Raw genomic sequence first — 15,607 nt, 5'->3', positions numbered from 1 at the left:
GTAGTGAGCTGATGGGTTTTGGGCGCTGAATGGTGACACACAATAGGCATGTGCCAGTTGAACGCGCTAAACCAAGCTAATTATACTCCTGCAAGTTCTGTGTGTGAGCAAAGCCCAAGTAGAATTTGATACTGTGCGAACTTCCGGCAGCAGATGGAACCTCAGGCTGGACCAGCGCCACGCCCAGCCCATGCGAGGGGGTTTTGCCAGCACAGACAGGTCAGCTGGAAAGGTGGAGAAGTGTCCCTGTGGCCAGTGTATGTCATCAGTAATCCACCGCCGTTGTGCTGAGGATTGGGAGCTGCCAGCAGAGCTTTAACAGCAACCTCTTTCAAGGGTGGACAAGGCTGAATGCTTGACAGAGCATGTCTCGGGATACTGACCCTCCGTGGCTGGGGCTGACTGCAATTTTCACAGATCGTGTTGTGCTAAATGCTTTTAAAATGTGTAAGTGCCAATAGGCAGCCTTGAAAGTAAGCACAACCCACCTGAAAGCTCAGAACCAGCATCAGAGACCATACTCTGTCCCTCGTGCCTAAATAAAACCTTAGTTTCACTGTATATTTCTCTTGACATGAATTTCCCTTGGTGTTATGCTATGGACATGTGGTAGCCCTGAAAAATCTTACCAGAACAGCATTCTCACACAGATTTTTCTGTGGTCTGCTGCCTCTCTGGCTTGCTCAGACTCCAAATTGCCAGGCACATGAGCCAGAACCCCAAAGTGGATTAAAAATCACAGCAGGCATAACACTCAGCCTCCTGCAGATGGAGGTATCAACACAGGCAACTGTCAGGTAACTGTTTTGAGAGGAACTCAGCATTTCTGGCCTTTCTGGTGGCCTGGCAGCAGTGCCTGCTATCCTTTAGTCAAAACAGACCAACTTTCTAATATCAGGAGACACGAACCAGTCTTTTTATGATGACAAGTGTAGAATGTTGCCATGAGCAGAAACATGCAAGCAGGAAAGCTTGATGACATATGATTGTTACTGTGGACTAGAGATTACATATTAAAACTGGCAAAAGGGCAACAATGAGCTTTTGATTGGCATGCTCGGAATTTTTCCTGCTCTCAGAAACAAACCAGGTCAGAACAGGCAAAAAAAAAAAGGTCACTCTTAACTGGGAAACTTTACAAATGAAAATGGCAGTGTTGCTGAGAACAAGAAATGCCAGGACTGTGGGGTAAGGAGCTGCCAAGCTACTGCACAGGGTAAGCTCAGGTTTGTTCAGTGGTGCAGCAGTTTCTTTACCTTATTTGACAATTATTTTGCCCTTGAAAAACAAAATTTGAAGTCATGACATCGCAAAAGGAAAGTGCTCAGGCAGGACGTTATTTGGAGTAGATGATCTTTAAATGTCCCTTGCAACCCAAACTGTTCTATGATCCTATCATTTAGCATCACTAGGAGGCAAGCCAAGCCTAGGCAGGGCCTATACAGCTCTCTTGCTACAGGTATCATTGGAATTAATTAAAAAAACAAAACCAAAACCAGCAGAACTCACCTTTCACTAGCTGCTGTACCACCTGCCAAACCATGTCCTTCACAAAGCTGCTTATCTGAGACTGCATTAGGGCTACCTGGTACAATTAAGGCATGGAAAATTTTCTCTAGATAAAAAAACTGAGAAGCCAGCAGTAACCACCCAGCTCCATTGCTCAGTGCGAATATTGTGGATCCCTCAGAGACATGATAAAGAGGCCAAACGTTGCCTTAAGGCACCATCTCGGGACCATTCACTCCAGCTGTGGAGCACAGCATGGTGCTGCAAAGCCGGGCTAATACCAGAGGGAGAGACAGGTCTCAAACTGATAAGAAAGATGAGGCAAAAAAAACACCAACTGGGGTAAACCCTTTCTGGGCAGAGAAAGCTGAGCAGTGCAGCCCAGGCGCGGCAGCGCTGGGCTCTGGGGAGAGGCAGCGGTGGCTCTGCCTGCAGCGGGGCACAAGCCATGGCGCTGGCTCTGGGGGCAGGCTGGGCTGGCAGCCCTGTCTGTCCACTGCGTGTGGTTACTCTGGTTTTTATTGTTCCGCTTCTATTTTGTGAGATATGCAGAGATAAATGGAAAGACATCTTAAAGGAATAAACACTTGTAAACTGATATGACTCCATCCCCTTCAGGGTGAGCTGGCTTTAAGTTGGCTTTGTGTGAAGAGAATGGGGTGTGGGACTTCCCCAGAGGCAGTGGTTGCCTTTGCTACTCTCTGAGCTCCCCGTCTTCTGGGGGCCTGTCCCCTTGCCAAGGTGGCATGTCGTCACACTTCGAGGTCCTCTGGCCCTGTCAGTGTGCTGAGCCTTTCTTTGGCCCTGTGAGACCAGTAAAAGGCTTTGGCCACATGGTTTCAAAAAAGTACCTGCACAGCATCTTCCCAGGAATAGCCTTGCTGCAGAAACCCAGCCTCAGTCATGTTATTCCCAGTGGGATCCATGCCGAGATGCCTGTTCTCTCTCTTTCCCTCCTCCTGTTTCTACTCAGCCTGTAGGTAAACTCACTGACCACCCAAAAAGTTCACTCTGTGCCTTACACATGGCAGGCAGAGAAGAGGAGCCCACAGAGGTGGTCATTTGGGAGTGTTTGTTCCCTCATGTTTTTCTTGGCTCAGTTGTAAAGGGTTTGGGCTAAGAACACGACATCAAATCGGGAGGGAAGCCCCAGGTGTTCTCAGAGAAGGAGAAAGAAGGTACATGCACATGTACTTGTGCATATATGCAAGTGTTCTGGCAACTGCTGCTTTTGGTGGGAGCAAATCTCTGCATTCGATGCCACACACGGACTAAAGGTTTGCTGTGCATGCGGCAGCGCCTGGTGAGTGCTTGGCGAGTGGCACATCCATGTGGCAAATCCATTTCAGCCAGCTGTAGTTTATCAGCACAGCCAAAGCACTTGCTGCAGCACAGACAGGTGCTCGCTGCAGCTTCCCAGCTGGCAGCTTCCTAAAACACCATGGTTATCATGGTCCTTCCTCCCCAAACACACCCATGTATGAACAGGGGCATGCTTGGCTGGGTAGCTTTGCCATCCTGGGCCCTGGCAGCAATGAAAAGCAAAGTGTCCCAATGCCTGTGGTGCAGGCATGTGCATGCACACAAACACACCTGCACAGTGTGCTACCTTGCAAAGACAGGAGCTTGCTTTGCCCTCAGCCCTGCATCCTCGAGTGGGGCTGCCCAACGGCAGAGCCAAGGAAAGGCTCCACCAGCCTCAGGTCACCCCAGGGGCAGAGCACTGGAATAGGAACCAGCTGAACAAGCGGGAAACACCATTTTGCATCTGGCACCTGCTCAGGCGCCAGTTTGGCCTGGCAGGAAACACTATGTACGGCTGAGCTCCAGCAAAGTCCGTGAGGAGTCAGTAAGAAGGTGCATCAAGGGAAAGCTCATCAGACTCTGCCACACTCTCCCACCCGTCGTGCTGGCCAGGGCAGATTTGGCTTCCTCAGGAAGGATGGAGAGGCTGTGGGGCCCTGGCCCATGTTGTCCTGCCCCTTGCACTGGCCTGTCCCTTGCACACCTGTGCTGCTTGCAGGTGCTGCTCTCTGTAGGAGCCAGCCCTGACCCACGCAGAGTGGGCGCAGCCACATGCCTTGGTGGGGGTTTCACACCTGAACATACTCAGGTGCTGCTCTGCAGTTAGGGTCAGATGATGGTTATACTGCTGGGCAGTAACTTTGCATCCACAACTGCGCTCACTGCTGCAGAACAGTGTTACTGAAGAATCCCAGGAAGCTGCAAAGTCTCAGCCTCATCCAGAACTGATATTGCCACCAAACCCACTGCTACCGACCCCTCCATTTCCTGCAAACCCACAAGCGAAGTCCAGCCTGGTCCTGCAGCCAGCATGCTGGCAGGGAAGGGGGTGCAGGTAAATGTGCTTCCAGGAAAGCTCAGCAACACCCCAGGGCTGTATGCTGCTACATCCTGAGGTCCTCTAAGGATTAGAAACTGGCAGCAAAACAGGTGGGGAGGGCAGGTCTCAGGCCAGAGCCACCACTGGGACAGCTTGTGCAGAGCGTGGACTGGCCAGAAAGTGGCTACTGGCTTCCCCCTGCTGGGAATGATCCATCCCTTGGGAAGCGGAGGGGATCGAGAGAGGGCCATGGCTGCACAGACAGGCTTGGCAGAGCCATTCCTGGAAGGTGCCAAGGTCTGAGGACTCTCAGTGCACCCTGGTATGGCTGCAGGTGGGCGGGAGGTGAGCACACACATGCACAAGGAGGGGTGTCACAGGGGTCTCTGAGCTCCCTGCCAGCGCAGGGTCCCTGCAGGAAGTGTGGGGCACTTGTGGCTGGGATATGCCCATGGGAAACGACTTCTCTGGCAACAGGCTGGGGAGCATGCCCACCCCCAAGGGACTCCATGGCCTCTGCTTATTGCTGAAGAAACAGACAGCAAAGCCAGCTTGTATGAAACCCGATTATTCAAATTTATTAACATCAAGAATTATGCAATGATGCTGTAGATTTTTTTTTATTAACAAATAGAAAACAGACTGTATACAACAGTGACCCCTACAGCACTATGCATCCACAAGGTAAAAATGAATGTGTCCTCCGACATTACCAACCCTGGATTGCTGATTTCAACGTAGCTTGGATTCTTAACATTCGGAATACATGTGATAATACAATTAGATACCCTTCCACCACCTTTATTCGTAACTCAATGCACTCGAAAGAGGGCTGCTCACTCCCTGTCTTTAGTGCAAGCGTGATATAATAAGGAGTATTAATATATAGTACCATTAAATTAAGTCCAGTAGTCTTGCCACATTGGTTCATTAGAACATCCTGAAGTAGCGGAAAGTACAATATTCTAGTGACTTTTAACATTTGCAGGATAGCAGAAATTATAGATACACCCAACCTCTGAAGCCGTGTGTACTCCCCTCCCCTTCCCTGCAGTACCCTGCTTTCCAAAGAGAGCCGACCCGGCTCCGCTCTGGGGTCAGCTGGGCTTGTGCTCCTTGCCTGTGTAAATGCTCTGATTCACTTCAGTTGTGAAAGGTGACAGAATGGCGCTTGCACGCACAGAACTGTGGGATTAACAAAAGGGGCCATATCTCGCTCTTTCCATCCCCTCCCTGGGGAATTGTGGGACCCACTCGCTTCTCCTGCCCCCTTCTCAGCGAGACACACAAAAAGAGGCTTCAAAGCCTGAAGCCCAGAATTTTGGGTCTCTCACAAACAAGGCGACAACTCACGTCGTATCGGGATCTGCCAATACACACTGTCAGTGGATTGGTTTAACACGCATTGTAATAGGACTGAACAGTTTCCAGCTGACAAAGGGGACCACTTCTCCAGCGACCCCACATGCCCTCCCAAACCAAAACCTACTCAGGAGATAATGGGGGGAAGGGAAAGGCTAAAAAAATAATTGGTAGCTTAGGTCCAGTTCCATGAAATTTAATATTCTACAGAGGATTAAAAAGCAGCCTACAGGGAATGGAGCCGGGCATGAACCGCAAGCCAGCTGCTGCAAATTACCAAGGAAGCTGCACTAAAATGGGCAGAACCAGCAGTGACTGGGCTGAAATAAACACAGGGCAGTAAAAAATGTAGAAGCAAAAGGAAATTGAAAAAAAAACCAACCCAACTCCCAAAGGTTTGGTGGGTCCAGTTCTGCCTGGGCAAAACATTAAGACTTGCAAAAAATAAAAAATAAAGAGAAAGGAGATTATAAAAACCACTAGTAACTATTTTACATGTTTAAAAAATAAGATCCCATTCCACCCACCTAAAGCCTCGCTGTGAAATGCAGTCGCGTGAGAGGGCGAGAGATGCACATGAGCAGAAATTCAGCCAGAGACTGGAAATGCTTTTGGAGTCGGATTCCCTCGTTTGGCGCTGGGGTGAAGTTCCTAAATGCCGTGGTCAGAACTGGTTGGCGTGGAGGTCTGCTGCCTGGGCAGCGCCTCCATCTGTACAGAAGGACTGAGGAATGGGCGGCTCTGGCTCAGAGGAACCCGTCTCCACTCCTAGACATCCCCACCGCGACTGGAGGAAAGCACTAGTTACGTTGCATAGTGGTCGAAGCTGCCGAGATACTCCAGTGCTGCTCTGTAGCACAGCTGGTACTGGTCCTGCAAGGCAGCAGGGGGGCAAGAGTGAGAAGTGGGAACTCAAGGACATGGGGCAGCAGGGTTTAACATCCAGAGATGCCGGCTCCCCTCCCTTCTCCCACAGATATCCCATCACCCTGGGGACACTCACCTCTGTCTGCACCATGGCCGGCCGCTGCGTCCGCAAGGTCTTCACCGTCTGGAACATGTCCACCACCCCCTCGTAGCGCATCCTCTCCAGCACGATGCTGAGTGTGATGAACACGCCTGTGCGCCCGACCCCAGCACTGTGCAGAGGGGGCAAGAGGTGCCGTTAGAGACGCCCCCAGCCCCTGCGAGGCTCTGCAAGAGCTCCTAGGAGCAGCGCAAACTCATGGAGCATGGGGACATGCTCAGAGGAGCCAGGAAAGGCCACAGGGACATTGCCAGCCAGAGGTGCCCTCTCAGCCCCAAGAGAGGCCCACTGATTCTGCCTTGCCTTTGTGCTGCAAGCTGTTGTGGCACACTGCCCTGCCCAGGGACTCTTCCAGTCCCAGCAGGGCACGGGGTTGATCTCATCACCTGGCAGAAAGGCCGCCCATGGTACCCATGGATGTTGCCACCTCCTTATTCCCTGCCTGCCTCTCGTGGTATGCAAGGGGAGCACCAAGTGCAGGGGAGCTGGCGGTTGCCAGGGTAAGCGAGGCAGGGGACATCTCTGGAGGCTCTCTGATAAAGGCAGAGGTGGCTGCTGAGCTGTCCCCACTCACCTGCAGTGCACTGTGATGGGCCCATCCTGCCCGAACTGCTCCTTGGTCTTGTGCACCTGCCCAATGAAGTCAATGAAGCCCTCTCCCGTCTTTGGCACTCCCTGCTCAGGCCAGTCTGTGAACTGGAACTGGCGGATGGTCCGTGACTGGCCGTCCTGTGGGGACAGGGGTGTCAGATGTGAACCGTGGGTAAGGAGACAGCCAGAGGGGCTGATCTCGCTGCCCTCAGCACTGGTACTGCTGACCTGGCTCCAGACCCCCTGGCCCAGGTCAGGTTAGAGGGCACACAGGATGAGCCTGGGCAGATCTTCCACTGAGCATTTGGGGCCTGTCTTTGCTCTCCCATGTTCACCCCAGGGCCGCTGAGCTGGGCAAGGCTTTGGACCCCAGAAGGGTCAGTGCCCTGGCTCTGTTTGGGGCCCAGCTCCACCCCAGGATCACATTCGCTGTCACACAGAGGTCCTGCAGACAGAGACTCCAGGGGCAGGGGAGCTCGCATTCAATGCTTGCCCAAGTGTGTGGCACAGGCAAGGCAGGGTCTGGTGCTGACAAGGCTCAGTGAGCTGCTCACCAGGGCTGACACAGCTGGCAAGGAAGAACCTTGTGGTGAGAGGAACAGGAGGTGGGGGGCAGCAGCCCCTTCTGCCTGCAACACAAGGCAGCACCTTGCCTTCTGGTCCCTTCAGGAGCACTTGCACGCTCCCTTTAGACAGCCAGGGCAGGGCAGAGGTGCAGGAGGTGGGGGAACTGGGGAGCCAGCAGTTGCACTCACCCTGGCATCCGTCACCTTGAACTCCCGGAGGATGTACTGCGGCATGTTGTACTCTGCCATGGGGTCCACCACGAAGTACTGGTACCGGGCAGAGCGCTCTGCGGGCCAGTACTGGTGGCACTTCTCCTGTGGATGAGGAATATGATGAGATATTAACACCTACAAGCTGCCATTCCTCCCTCCCACTCCCTGGGACCGCATGTGCCTGTGGGGCCACAGGCTCAGCCACAGGACGCTCCAGCAGGAGGCTGGCCCAGGTGCTGGGGACAGACTGGGGTGAGCTGAGAGGCTGCACCCACAGAGAGCAGCCCCCCAGCAGGATTCATACCCGGCCCATCTCGCGCAGCTTTGTCAACATCACCACGATGGTGGAATTGTGCTCCCAAAGCATCCGCCAGAAATCCTCCGTGGTCTCGGCCAGCGGTCCCTGCGTAGCGATGTAGGCCTTCTGCTGCCTGTGACAGACAAGAGGGTGCTCACACCAGCGCCACAGAAGTGGGTGTCAGCTGCCGCTGGGGGTTGGGAGAGCTGAAGGGGCCCTGTGCAGCAGGGAGCAGGACTGACAAGGCAGGAGATGGGTGTCCAGGACTAGCCAAGGACTCTGGGGGAGGGATGAGCCTCCCCATCTGGATTCTTCCAAGTGCTCCCGATGGATGCACTGAGCATCCCAGGTGCAGGATCCGGAAAGGCCGCACGTCCTTGCCGGGATGACAGTGTCCCCAGCTCAGCCTGCTTGTCCCCAGCACTACTGCACTGAGAGCCTTCTCGGCACCCAGGCCCACGCGAGCAGGCTGCCAGCACCCATCCGGGCTGAGAGGCTGTGCTTGGGGATGATCCCAGCAGCACCCTTGGGTTCCTGCACTTTTACATTCTGCAGCACCCACTGTCCCTCCCATTGCATGGGAAGACACTGAGCAACTGAATCACGTCACCTGGATCACGTACACCAGCGAATAACTAGGGCAGTGTCGAAACCACCAATACCACTTTGCCAGCTTTTCTGAAGCTACCAAATATTGTCCTTGGTTCCACTGCGAACCAGAGCATCTCTCAAAACATCCTGTGTGAAAGCAGTGCTTGACCTACCCCGGCCCAGCCCCTACCCTGAAGAAAGCACCCCTCGGTGCTTTGGGCTCTGAGAAGGGCCAGCTCTGGCATGCCAGTTCTTTGGCTTGCCCGTTCTTTGGCTTGCCGAGCGTGCAGCCTGGCATGCCGGTGCTGCCTGTGTCACCACTGCGTGGCGCCGGAGCCCGCGGGACGAGGGGCGGCATCCTCTCGTCCAGCATTTCATCTCTCCGATGGTGCTAAAAATTAATGAACGTGCTGCAGGACAGCTGTAATGTGCAGGATGAAGATGGGCTGCTTCAAGGTGGATTTATAAGACATCATAAAAAGCAGGAAGTGGGGCTGCAGAATGAAACAGAAGAGCTAATAAAGATGCAGCATCAGTGATGTCTGCAGGACCTTGGGCCAACTGATCTCTTTAGATAATACTGAGAAGATTGCTCAGTCCAAAAGCAAGGATGGGAAGAGATAACAGTGCTCTTTGGGGATGGGGTAGGTAGCACATGAAATGGTACCACCTGCTGTGCTGGCAGCCCTCCCTCCGTAGTATCACCAAGGGGCAAAAGCAGCATCGCACTTAATCAGCTCTGGAACCAGGACAGCGTCAGACATTGGGCTGTCCGGACAGGCACCCAGGCAGGTGGCCGCATTAATGATGCAGTGCTGGATGGCTTGGAGACACACAGGCAGGAGGGAGGGGAGGCTGCTCCTTGACAGCTTTTCTCCAGCCCCTTCATCTTTTCCCGTTTCTCTGTCCCACCCTGAGGGAGCCTGGCTGCTGCAGTTCTGCTGTGTTGGGATGCTCCCAGGGTTTGTTCCCTTCTGCTCCTTGCCCACTCTTGCCTGCATTTGGCCCTTCCCCCTGGGAACCCTTCCTGGACTCAACTGCCAAAGCAGGGACAGACACATGGAGCCACTGGCCTGGCTGCACCAACATCTGTTCCCTTTGGCAGTGCCTGTTGCTCCTGGGAGGCCACCAGCCCATAAGAAGCGTTTGGGCAGAGCCAAGCTGGAGGGGGAACGTGCCACATCCATCGTTGTATCCCTGCGCTGGGTGACCCCACTGCGATGGTGCACTGAGAGACGACAGGAATGAGCCTTGTATGTGTGTCACTGGGATTTGGTCTGGATTATTGTCTGGGGATTGGCTGGGAAGGCGATGTGGCCACTTGGCTGTTTCCCTGCATTCTCCTCTCCTGGCACTTAGCATCTGAGAATGCGATGCCAGCAGCTAGATACAGAAGCCAAGAGTATTATTGCCCCACTAGATCTTAATTTGTGCCTTCCAAAAAGGTATCCTGGGGAGCAGAACCCAGTGATGGGCTCCCTAGTGTCCAACACCAGCCCTGCCTGAGGATCCACAGACTCCCCCACAAAATCAAGGCATGGGACAACGAGCCTTGGGCTCCTGCCTGGATCAGCCACACAGTGCAAGCACACCTCTACCTCTGGTTGCCACAACTATTGGTGGGGGGCAGGTTTACGTCAGATGCTGCAGATAAAAAACACATGCCGAGGGATGCCTACCAGAAGATACTACAACTCTCCACAGAAGCCAGCACAGCCTCCCGCCCCAGCCATGTGGGCATCTGTCTAGAGTAACACAAACCAGCCTGGCAGCACTCACTCACTGGCAGTCTTCACATATTGTAACTATACATACTTGAGCATCTGGGAAGACGGAAACAGATAAAACTCAACAAAGTGATCCCCAGCCCACCTCTGGGCAGCCAGGACCAGTCCTTGGGAAAGAGGGAAGGCAGCTCTGCCCAGGTTTCCTAGCAGGCAGGACAGGCATGCCCAGGCATCTAAGGTGGCCCTTACCTGTACCCATCTATGAAGCTGGCGTTGATGTAATCGGAGCCCTCGACACCCCGGATGGGCTGCAGACAGACTCTTGTCAGCTCATATGGCATGATGTTCACAAGGCGGTTCTTGAATTTGTTGCATGGGAGGTTGGCACTGATGAAACGTGAGGTATGTGCTTTAGAGTTGGCCAGCAGCTGAAAGAGAAGGAAACATGTCAGACCCTGCTGGGAATGCAGCAGTCAGGGGGCAAAATTGGGACTCTGGCAGAGTCCCTCCAGGCATGCAGCCACGCTCTCTCCTGTGACTGAGGCACAGCCGCTTGGGACGAGCCTTCTGGGACCAGACAAAGGGCTCTGCCCACCATGCTACGAGGAGGCTGCACCCAGCTCCCCTGTTTCACCTAGATCAGTCTGTTTTTCAGTACCACGTTGGCGCCTCTGCTGTGACACTGCACCCCTCAGTATGGCTCGGCCTTGCTGCTGGCTTTTGGTGCACAGCTGTAGGTGACAGTGGGGGGAAAAGCCTGCACTGACGCTCTGGCACAGCCCCAAAGACATCCATGGTGGAGTGGAGACCCACAGCAGCTCTCTGACCCACAAAGGGCCAGGACGTGAAGCTGTGTACCTCACTGAACCAGGGACACAAGCCTGCTGGCGTCAGGGAAGGAAAGCTTTCCGTCTTCCAGCAATGTCTTGCTATTTACTTCTCACCCCAGAAGAATCCAAGAAAAATGTGAGATTTGTGACAGTTTTAGGTAAAGATCTATTTTGGGTTACTGAGAGACATTTTATGGTTCTTTTTGAGAACTGGAGTCATGGTAAATGTGTTGCTTAGGTCTGCTGGCAGAGACACAGAGACATGAAAAAGAGAAGTCCCCCCTCCCTTTTTTTTTTTCCTTTTGTTTCCTTTTTTTTTCCTTTCCCAAAAGACTCTATCCAGCATCTCCAGAGCCATCCTTCTCTGTGTGTGTGGCAGCTGGTCCTTGGCGGAGGCTCCCTGCAGAAGGACAGGGTTGCTCTTTGAGGAGTGATGCAGCCATGTGAGGCTCTCCCATATCCTGCTCCACAGGGTTTCCCACACAGTGGACACTGCGACGGCACAGAGAGGGGCAAATTTTATTACTGCTCTAAAGAGATCCTTGGAGAAACAGCAAATTTTTGTCTTTCTTGCAATGGAGTTCCTAGAGTTGAGCCTAATTCTGTGTCTCTCTTGAGGGGTTTCTCAGGGCACGTGTTACCATGAAGTACTAATGCAGCATGTTCTGCTGTCACAAGCTCAGGACACCAGTAGCTCTGGTGACCACAGGACAGAGCTGCTTAGCTTTTCCCAGTTTACACAGAAAGTCAATATCTTGCCTCTCCTGCTCCTTTCTCATTTGGAGGGAATCCCCAGGGTGAAGCTGTGTTCCTGCAGTTCATCTCATAGCCTGCATGGTCTGCTACCTCCCTGCATGAGCTATATTCCTCTGCATGACTTCACTGGACTAATGCACCTCGTCTGAGAATACGGGCGCTTACCAGAGCAATCTTCCATCTCCAAGGCTGTAATAAATATCTGCAGTAGGCATTCACAGATATAGACAGCAAAATGTGGGCTTGGCTTCTTAAACAGTGTGCCTTAAAATACTGCCTTCGTCAATTCTAGCCACTGAGACTTGGTGTTGAGGTAGTTAAAAGATAACAGAGCTCAGCATTGAAGAAATGAGACTATAAACGTCTCACATATTTAAATTGGAGCCATTTCCAGACAAGTTGTTCACAGTAACATCAATTATCACTAACATGATCTGCATCTGATTTCAGATGCAGCTCCCGCCGCACAGTGAACCTAGAGCAGAACGTGCTGCTGAGAACTGCGCATCCATCTGCCTTTTATATCCTCCCCAGAAGCTGCCAAACCAGGGGGGACTATGGCTGACAGAAGCTTTACAATTCAAATGTATTTTAAATCACTGCCTACCTGGTTTAGGAACACACAGAAGAATAACTGTCTGTAACGATCCATGGCTCTCCTCTCCCAGTCCCTGGACAAGCAGCTTGGGGGATATGGGAGCCAGGGAAAGGGGGTGCTGGGGCTCTGTCACCTACCTTGAATTCCAGCTCCATTGCAGTAACGCTCTCGCCTGGTGGCACCTGGGTCAGCTTCTGGATGTGAGCAAAGAGGTTGCGTGCAGGCACCTCAGTATTGCCACACGTGGCTGCCTCCAGCAAGGCCTCGTGGATGAAGATGTACTGGTCCTCTGTCTGCACCATGTAGTTGCGCTGGGAGCGCATGCACGTCACGTGGCCATAGATGTCCACGGTCTTCTCGTGCTTCATCCGCTCCAGCATGGCATCAATGACAATGAAGCAACCAGTTCGGCCCACACCAGCACTGTGGGGACAAAGCATGTGACCTGAGATGACACTGTCTCCTACAGACACCAGGCAAGTGCTGCTCTTGCTTAAGAGAGCACCTGGACCTGGAGCGCACAAAAGGGGAGTAAAGGCTGCTCCCTACGCTGAGGGCTAATGAGCTGAGCCTCATCAAGAGGTGACAGGAGGAGCGAGGGAGAAAGGCACTGGAGAATGTGGGAGGCTACTCAGCCCTTCTGCTGTCCCCCTTTCACTGATAGTGCAGAAAGGACATGGTGTCACCCTGCTGGTCCCCGCGGTGGCTGGCAGCACCTCCACAAGGGAAGGAGAAATGTATTTACCAGGAAGGAGAGTGACAGCGTACGTGTGCGTGAAGTCAGAAGCCCTGAAGTCCAGGCTGGGGCCCGGTACTAGTGAAGCCCATAATTTGAAGCCTGCTTGTCCCCTAACCTGGGTCACTGCTTCCTAGCCCATTAAACGAGGACAGCCAGCCCCAGAGGGGAAAGCAGAAAGGTGGGGTGATGCATTTCTATGCCAAGCCCTTTGCTCAAGCATCGGATGCCTCTCCATGTCTATTGGAAGGGCAGCAGCAATCCTCAAACTGCTCACCCTGAGAGCACCCTGAAAACAACAGACATGCTGTCATGACATGTAAACACAGGCAGAGATAGGGAGCTAGACATTTCCTCATTTATGGTGCAAGTCAGATCCTTAACAGGGCTTTAATATAGCTTGTTTGTGTGTTAATTATACCCCACTCCCATCTGAAACAGAGCATGAAAGAAGAGCATTAAACACTGCTGGTGAGGTGTATGCTGGAACAGCAATGATGGAGTGGTTTGTTCAGTAATAGTCCCCACTTGGCTGGTATAGATAAATCTTGCCTGGGTAAGATGCTTAGCTTTGGTAGACTAATATTTTGCTTAAAGAGCTGCCCTTCTATCCTGCAAAAGAGTTCTACCATAAATACTAGGTATGAATGTTCGTAGAAGTCACTGCATGCGTATCTGTCAATGATGTACCTCTGAAAGGTACCACCTACTTATGCTGAGCACAGATCACCTCATTCTTACATGGTGCTTGCAGCACATGTGCCCAGGTGCAGCTTTGCAAACACACAGTCCTACCTGCAATGGACAACCAAGGGCCCAGCATCCGGCGGGTTACAGGCCTTCACCCGTCGCAGGAAAGCCAGGATCGGGGTGGGGTATTCTGGTACCCCGTGATCGGGCCAAGCCATGAACTGGAACTGTCGCAGCTCTCGCTTCTCACTGGAGCCGTTCTGTTGAAGACAAAGAGTTGTTTTGCGTGAGAACTGTCCCATCCTAAGAAAAGAACCCACTGATTGGGTAACAACAGGCATGTAATGCCATGTATGATCATGCTTGTATCAGGCTTCTGCCACTGAAAATTTGGAGGCAAAATACAGACATCTTGCAAGGCTTCTGCACATGTCGATGCTCTGAGGAAAACCAGCTGATACAGAGAGCAGGGCAGCTCTGTGGGAGTAGCAGACAGACGGGAAGGTGACAGACTCCTTTCTGCACAGTGTGGGATTACCACCCACATACTCACCACACGTCCAGGGAAAAATGGGCACTAGGCATGGAAGAGCCACAGCAGCCCATCCCCTCCCTGTTCCTCTGCGCCATGGGTCTCTGTGAGATGGCTCATCAGCCCTGTGTCTGCAGAGGCTGCCCTGCTCCTCTCGGGTGTGGCTGAGTGACCTGTGCAGCAATGCAGGAGGACTGGCTGGGTGACTGCTGGGGGCCAGGTGCCTTCCTGGGGTGTGAGTGTGTCCCCACCGCACGCTGCTGTGCTCTCAGCCAGCACGGGCCGGACTCGGTCACGCACAGAGGCAGATCGCTGCAAAGCCTGTTCGTGTTGACGTGACATGCTGCTGTGAGCACTGCCCCCAGGGATTTCCAAGGACTAATGAGGTACGCAGCAGGCAGGAGAGAAGGGCATGCGCACACGTCAGCAAGGCCCCTACATTTGCATTATTAGTGACAGGAGTGCTAAAAATTCACTGCTTTCCATGTTGTCCCTCTAATGGGAGGACAGCTGTTAGATGTACACTCGACAGAGGCAAGCACAGCCCACGCTCTGGGACCCATCAGAGGGTCTGAAAGCGTACAGGAGAGCATCAGGTGTCCTGGCTGAAGACCAGTGGTGGCCAGTGCACAACCTGCAGCTGTTCTCCCACTGCAGCCCTGCTGTGAGAAATGGCCCAGTGCGGACCAGCCACACGCTTGGCCAAGCCAAGCACAGTTGGTGGCCATGGTGGAGATGCCCCACCATGGCACCGGCTGTGCATTCCCTGCAGCAGAAACAGCCCAGCCAGCACCATACCTTGTACAATGCAAAGGTGCGGACAGTGTAGGTCGCCAGCTCAACTGTGTCCAGCAGGGTCACCTGGATCATCCCGTAGGTTTCCGTACCGCGGCTTGGCCAGTACTGGTCACACTTCACCTGCAGGGAGGAGAGGAGAAAGGGTCAGTGCTTGGCTGCTGGCTGGGGCATTCGGGGTGAGGGATGGGGCTCTGCCCTCCAAGAGGTAAAGACAGAAAAGAGTCACTGTGGGGAGGGCATCCCAAACACCCAGATTTACTTCTCTCTGAATGTCCCAATCCCCAGCAGAGAGGCAGCACACCCTGGGCTCATTTCCACAAGATTCACATTCAAAGAGGGGATTTTATTTTTTTTTCCTGGAGCCACTGGTGGGAAGCAGTGAAGGGGGCCAGGCCACCAGACACAGAAGCAAGAGTAGCACCAGGTATGAAGACAGTGT

General features: G+C 53.1%; 1 protein-coding gene across 3 annotated transcripts in view; it reads right to left on the bottom strand.

Moving 5' to 3' along the window:
- Positions 1-4,473: 4,473 nt before the first annotated feature.
- Positions 4,474-15,607, bottom strand: part of PTPRF (protein tyrosine phosphatase receptor type F) — a 382,739-nt gene continuing 371,605 nt past the window's right edge. For 2 of the 3 annotated variants that reach the window (XM_065657671.1, XM_065657673.1), the window contains 9 exons: positions 15,169-15,288; positions 13,944-14,098; positions 12,550-12,835; positions 10,478-10,656; positions 7,917-8,043; positions 7,589-7,714; positions 6,817-6,971; positions 6,219-6,354; positions 4,474-6,088 (listed from right to left, as the gene is read on the bottom strand). In XM_065657671.1, coding sequence (XP_065513743.1) covers positions 6,020-6,088; positions 6,219-6,354; positions 6,817-6,971; positions 7,589-7,714; positions 7,917-8,043; positions 10,478-10,656; positions 12,550-12,835; positions 13,944-14,098; positions 15,169-15,288 — 1,353 coding nt within the window. In that variant the 3' untranslated portion in view covers positions 4,474-6,019. The remainder of the gene's footprint in view (positions 6,089-6,218; positions 6,355-6,816; positions 6,972-7,588; positions 7,715-7,916; positions 8,044-10,477; positions 10,657-12,549; positions 12,836-13,943; positions 14,099-15,168; positions 15,289-15,607) is intronic. The other variant, XM_065657672.1, reaches the window with a different exon arrangement.

The sequence above is a fragment of the Caloenas nicobarica genome, chromosome Z (assembly GCF_036013445.1).
Source record: "Caloenas nicobarica isolate bCalNic1 chromosome Z, bCalNic1.hap1, whole genome shotgun sequence".
Lineage (NCBI taxonomy): Eukaryota > Metazoa > Chordata > Aves > Columbiformes > Columbidae > Caloenas > Caloenas nicobarica.
Note: the sequence above shows the minus strand (reverse complement) of the source record. Positions and strands in the feature narration are given on the sequence as shown.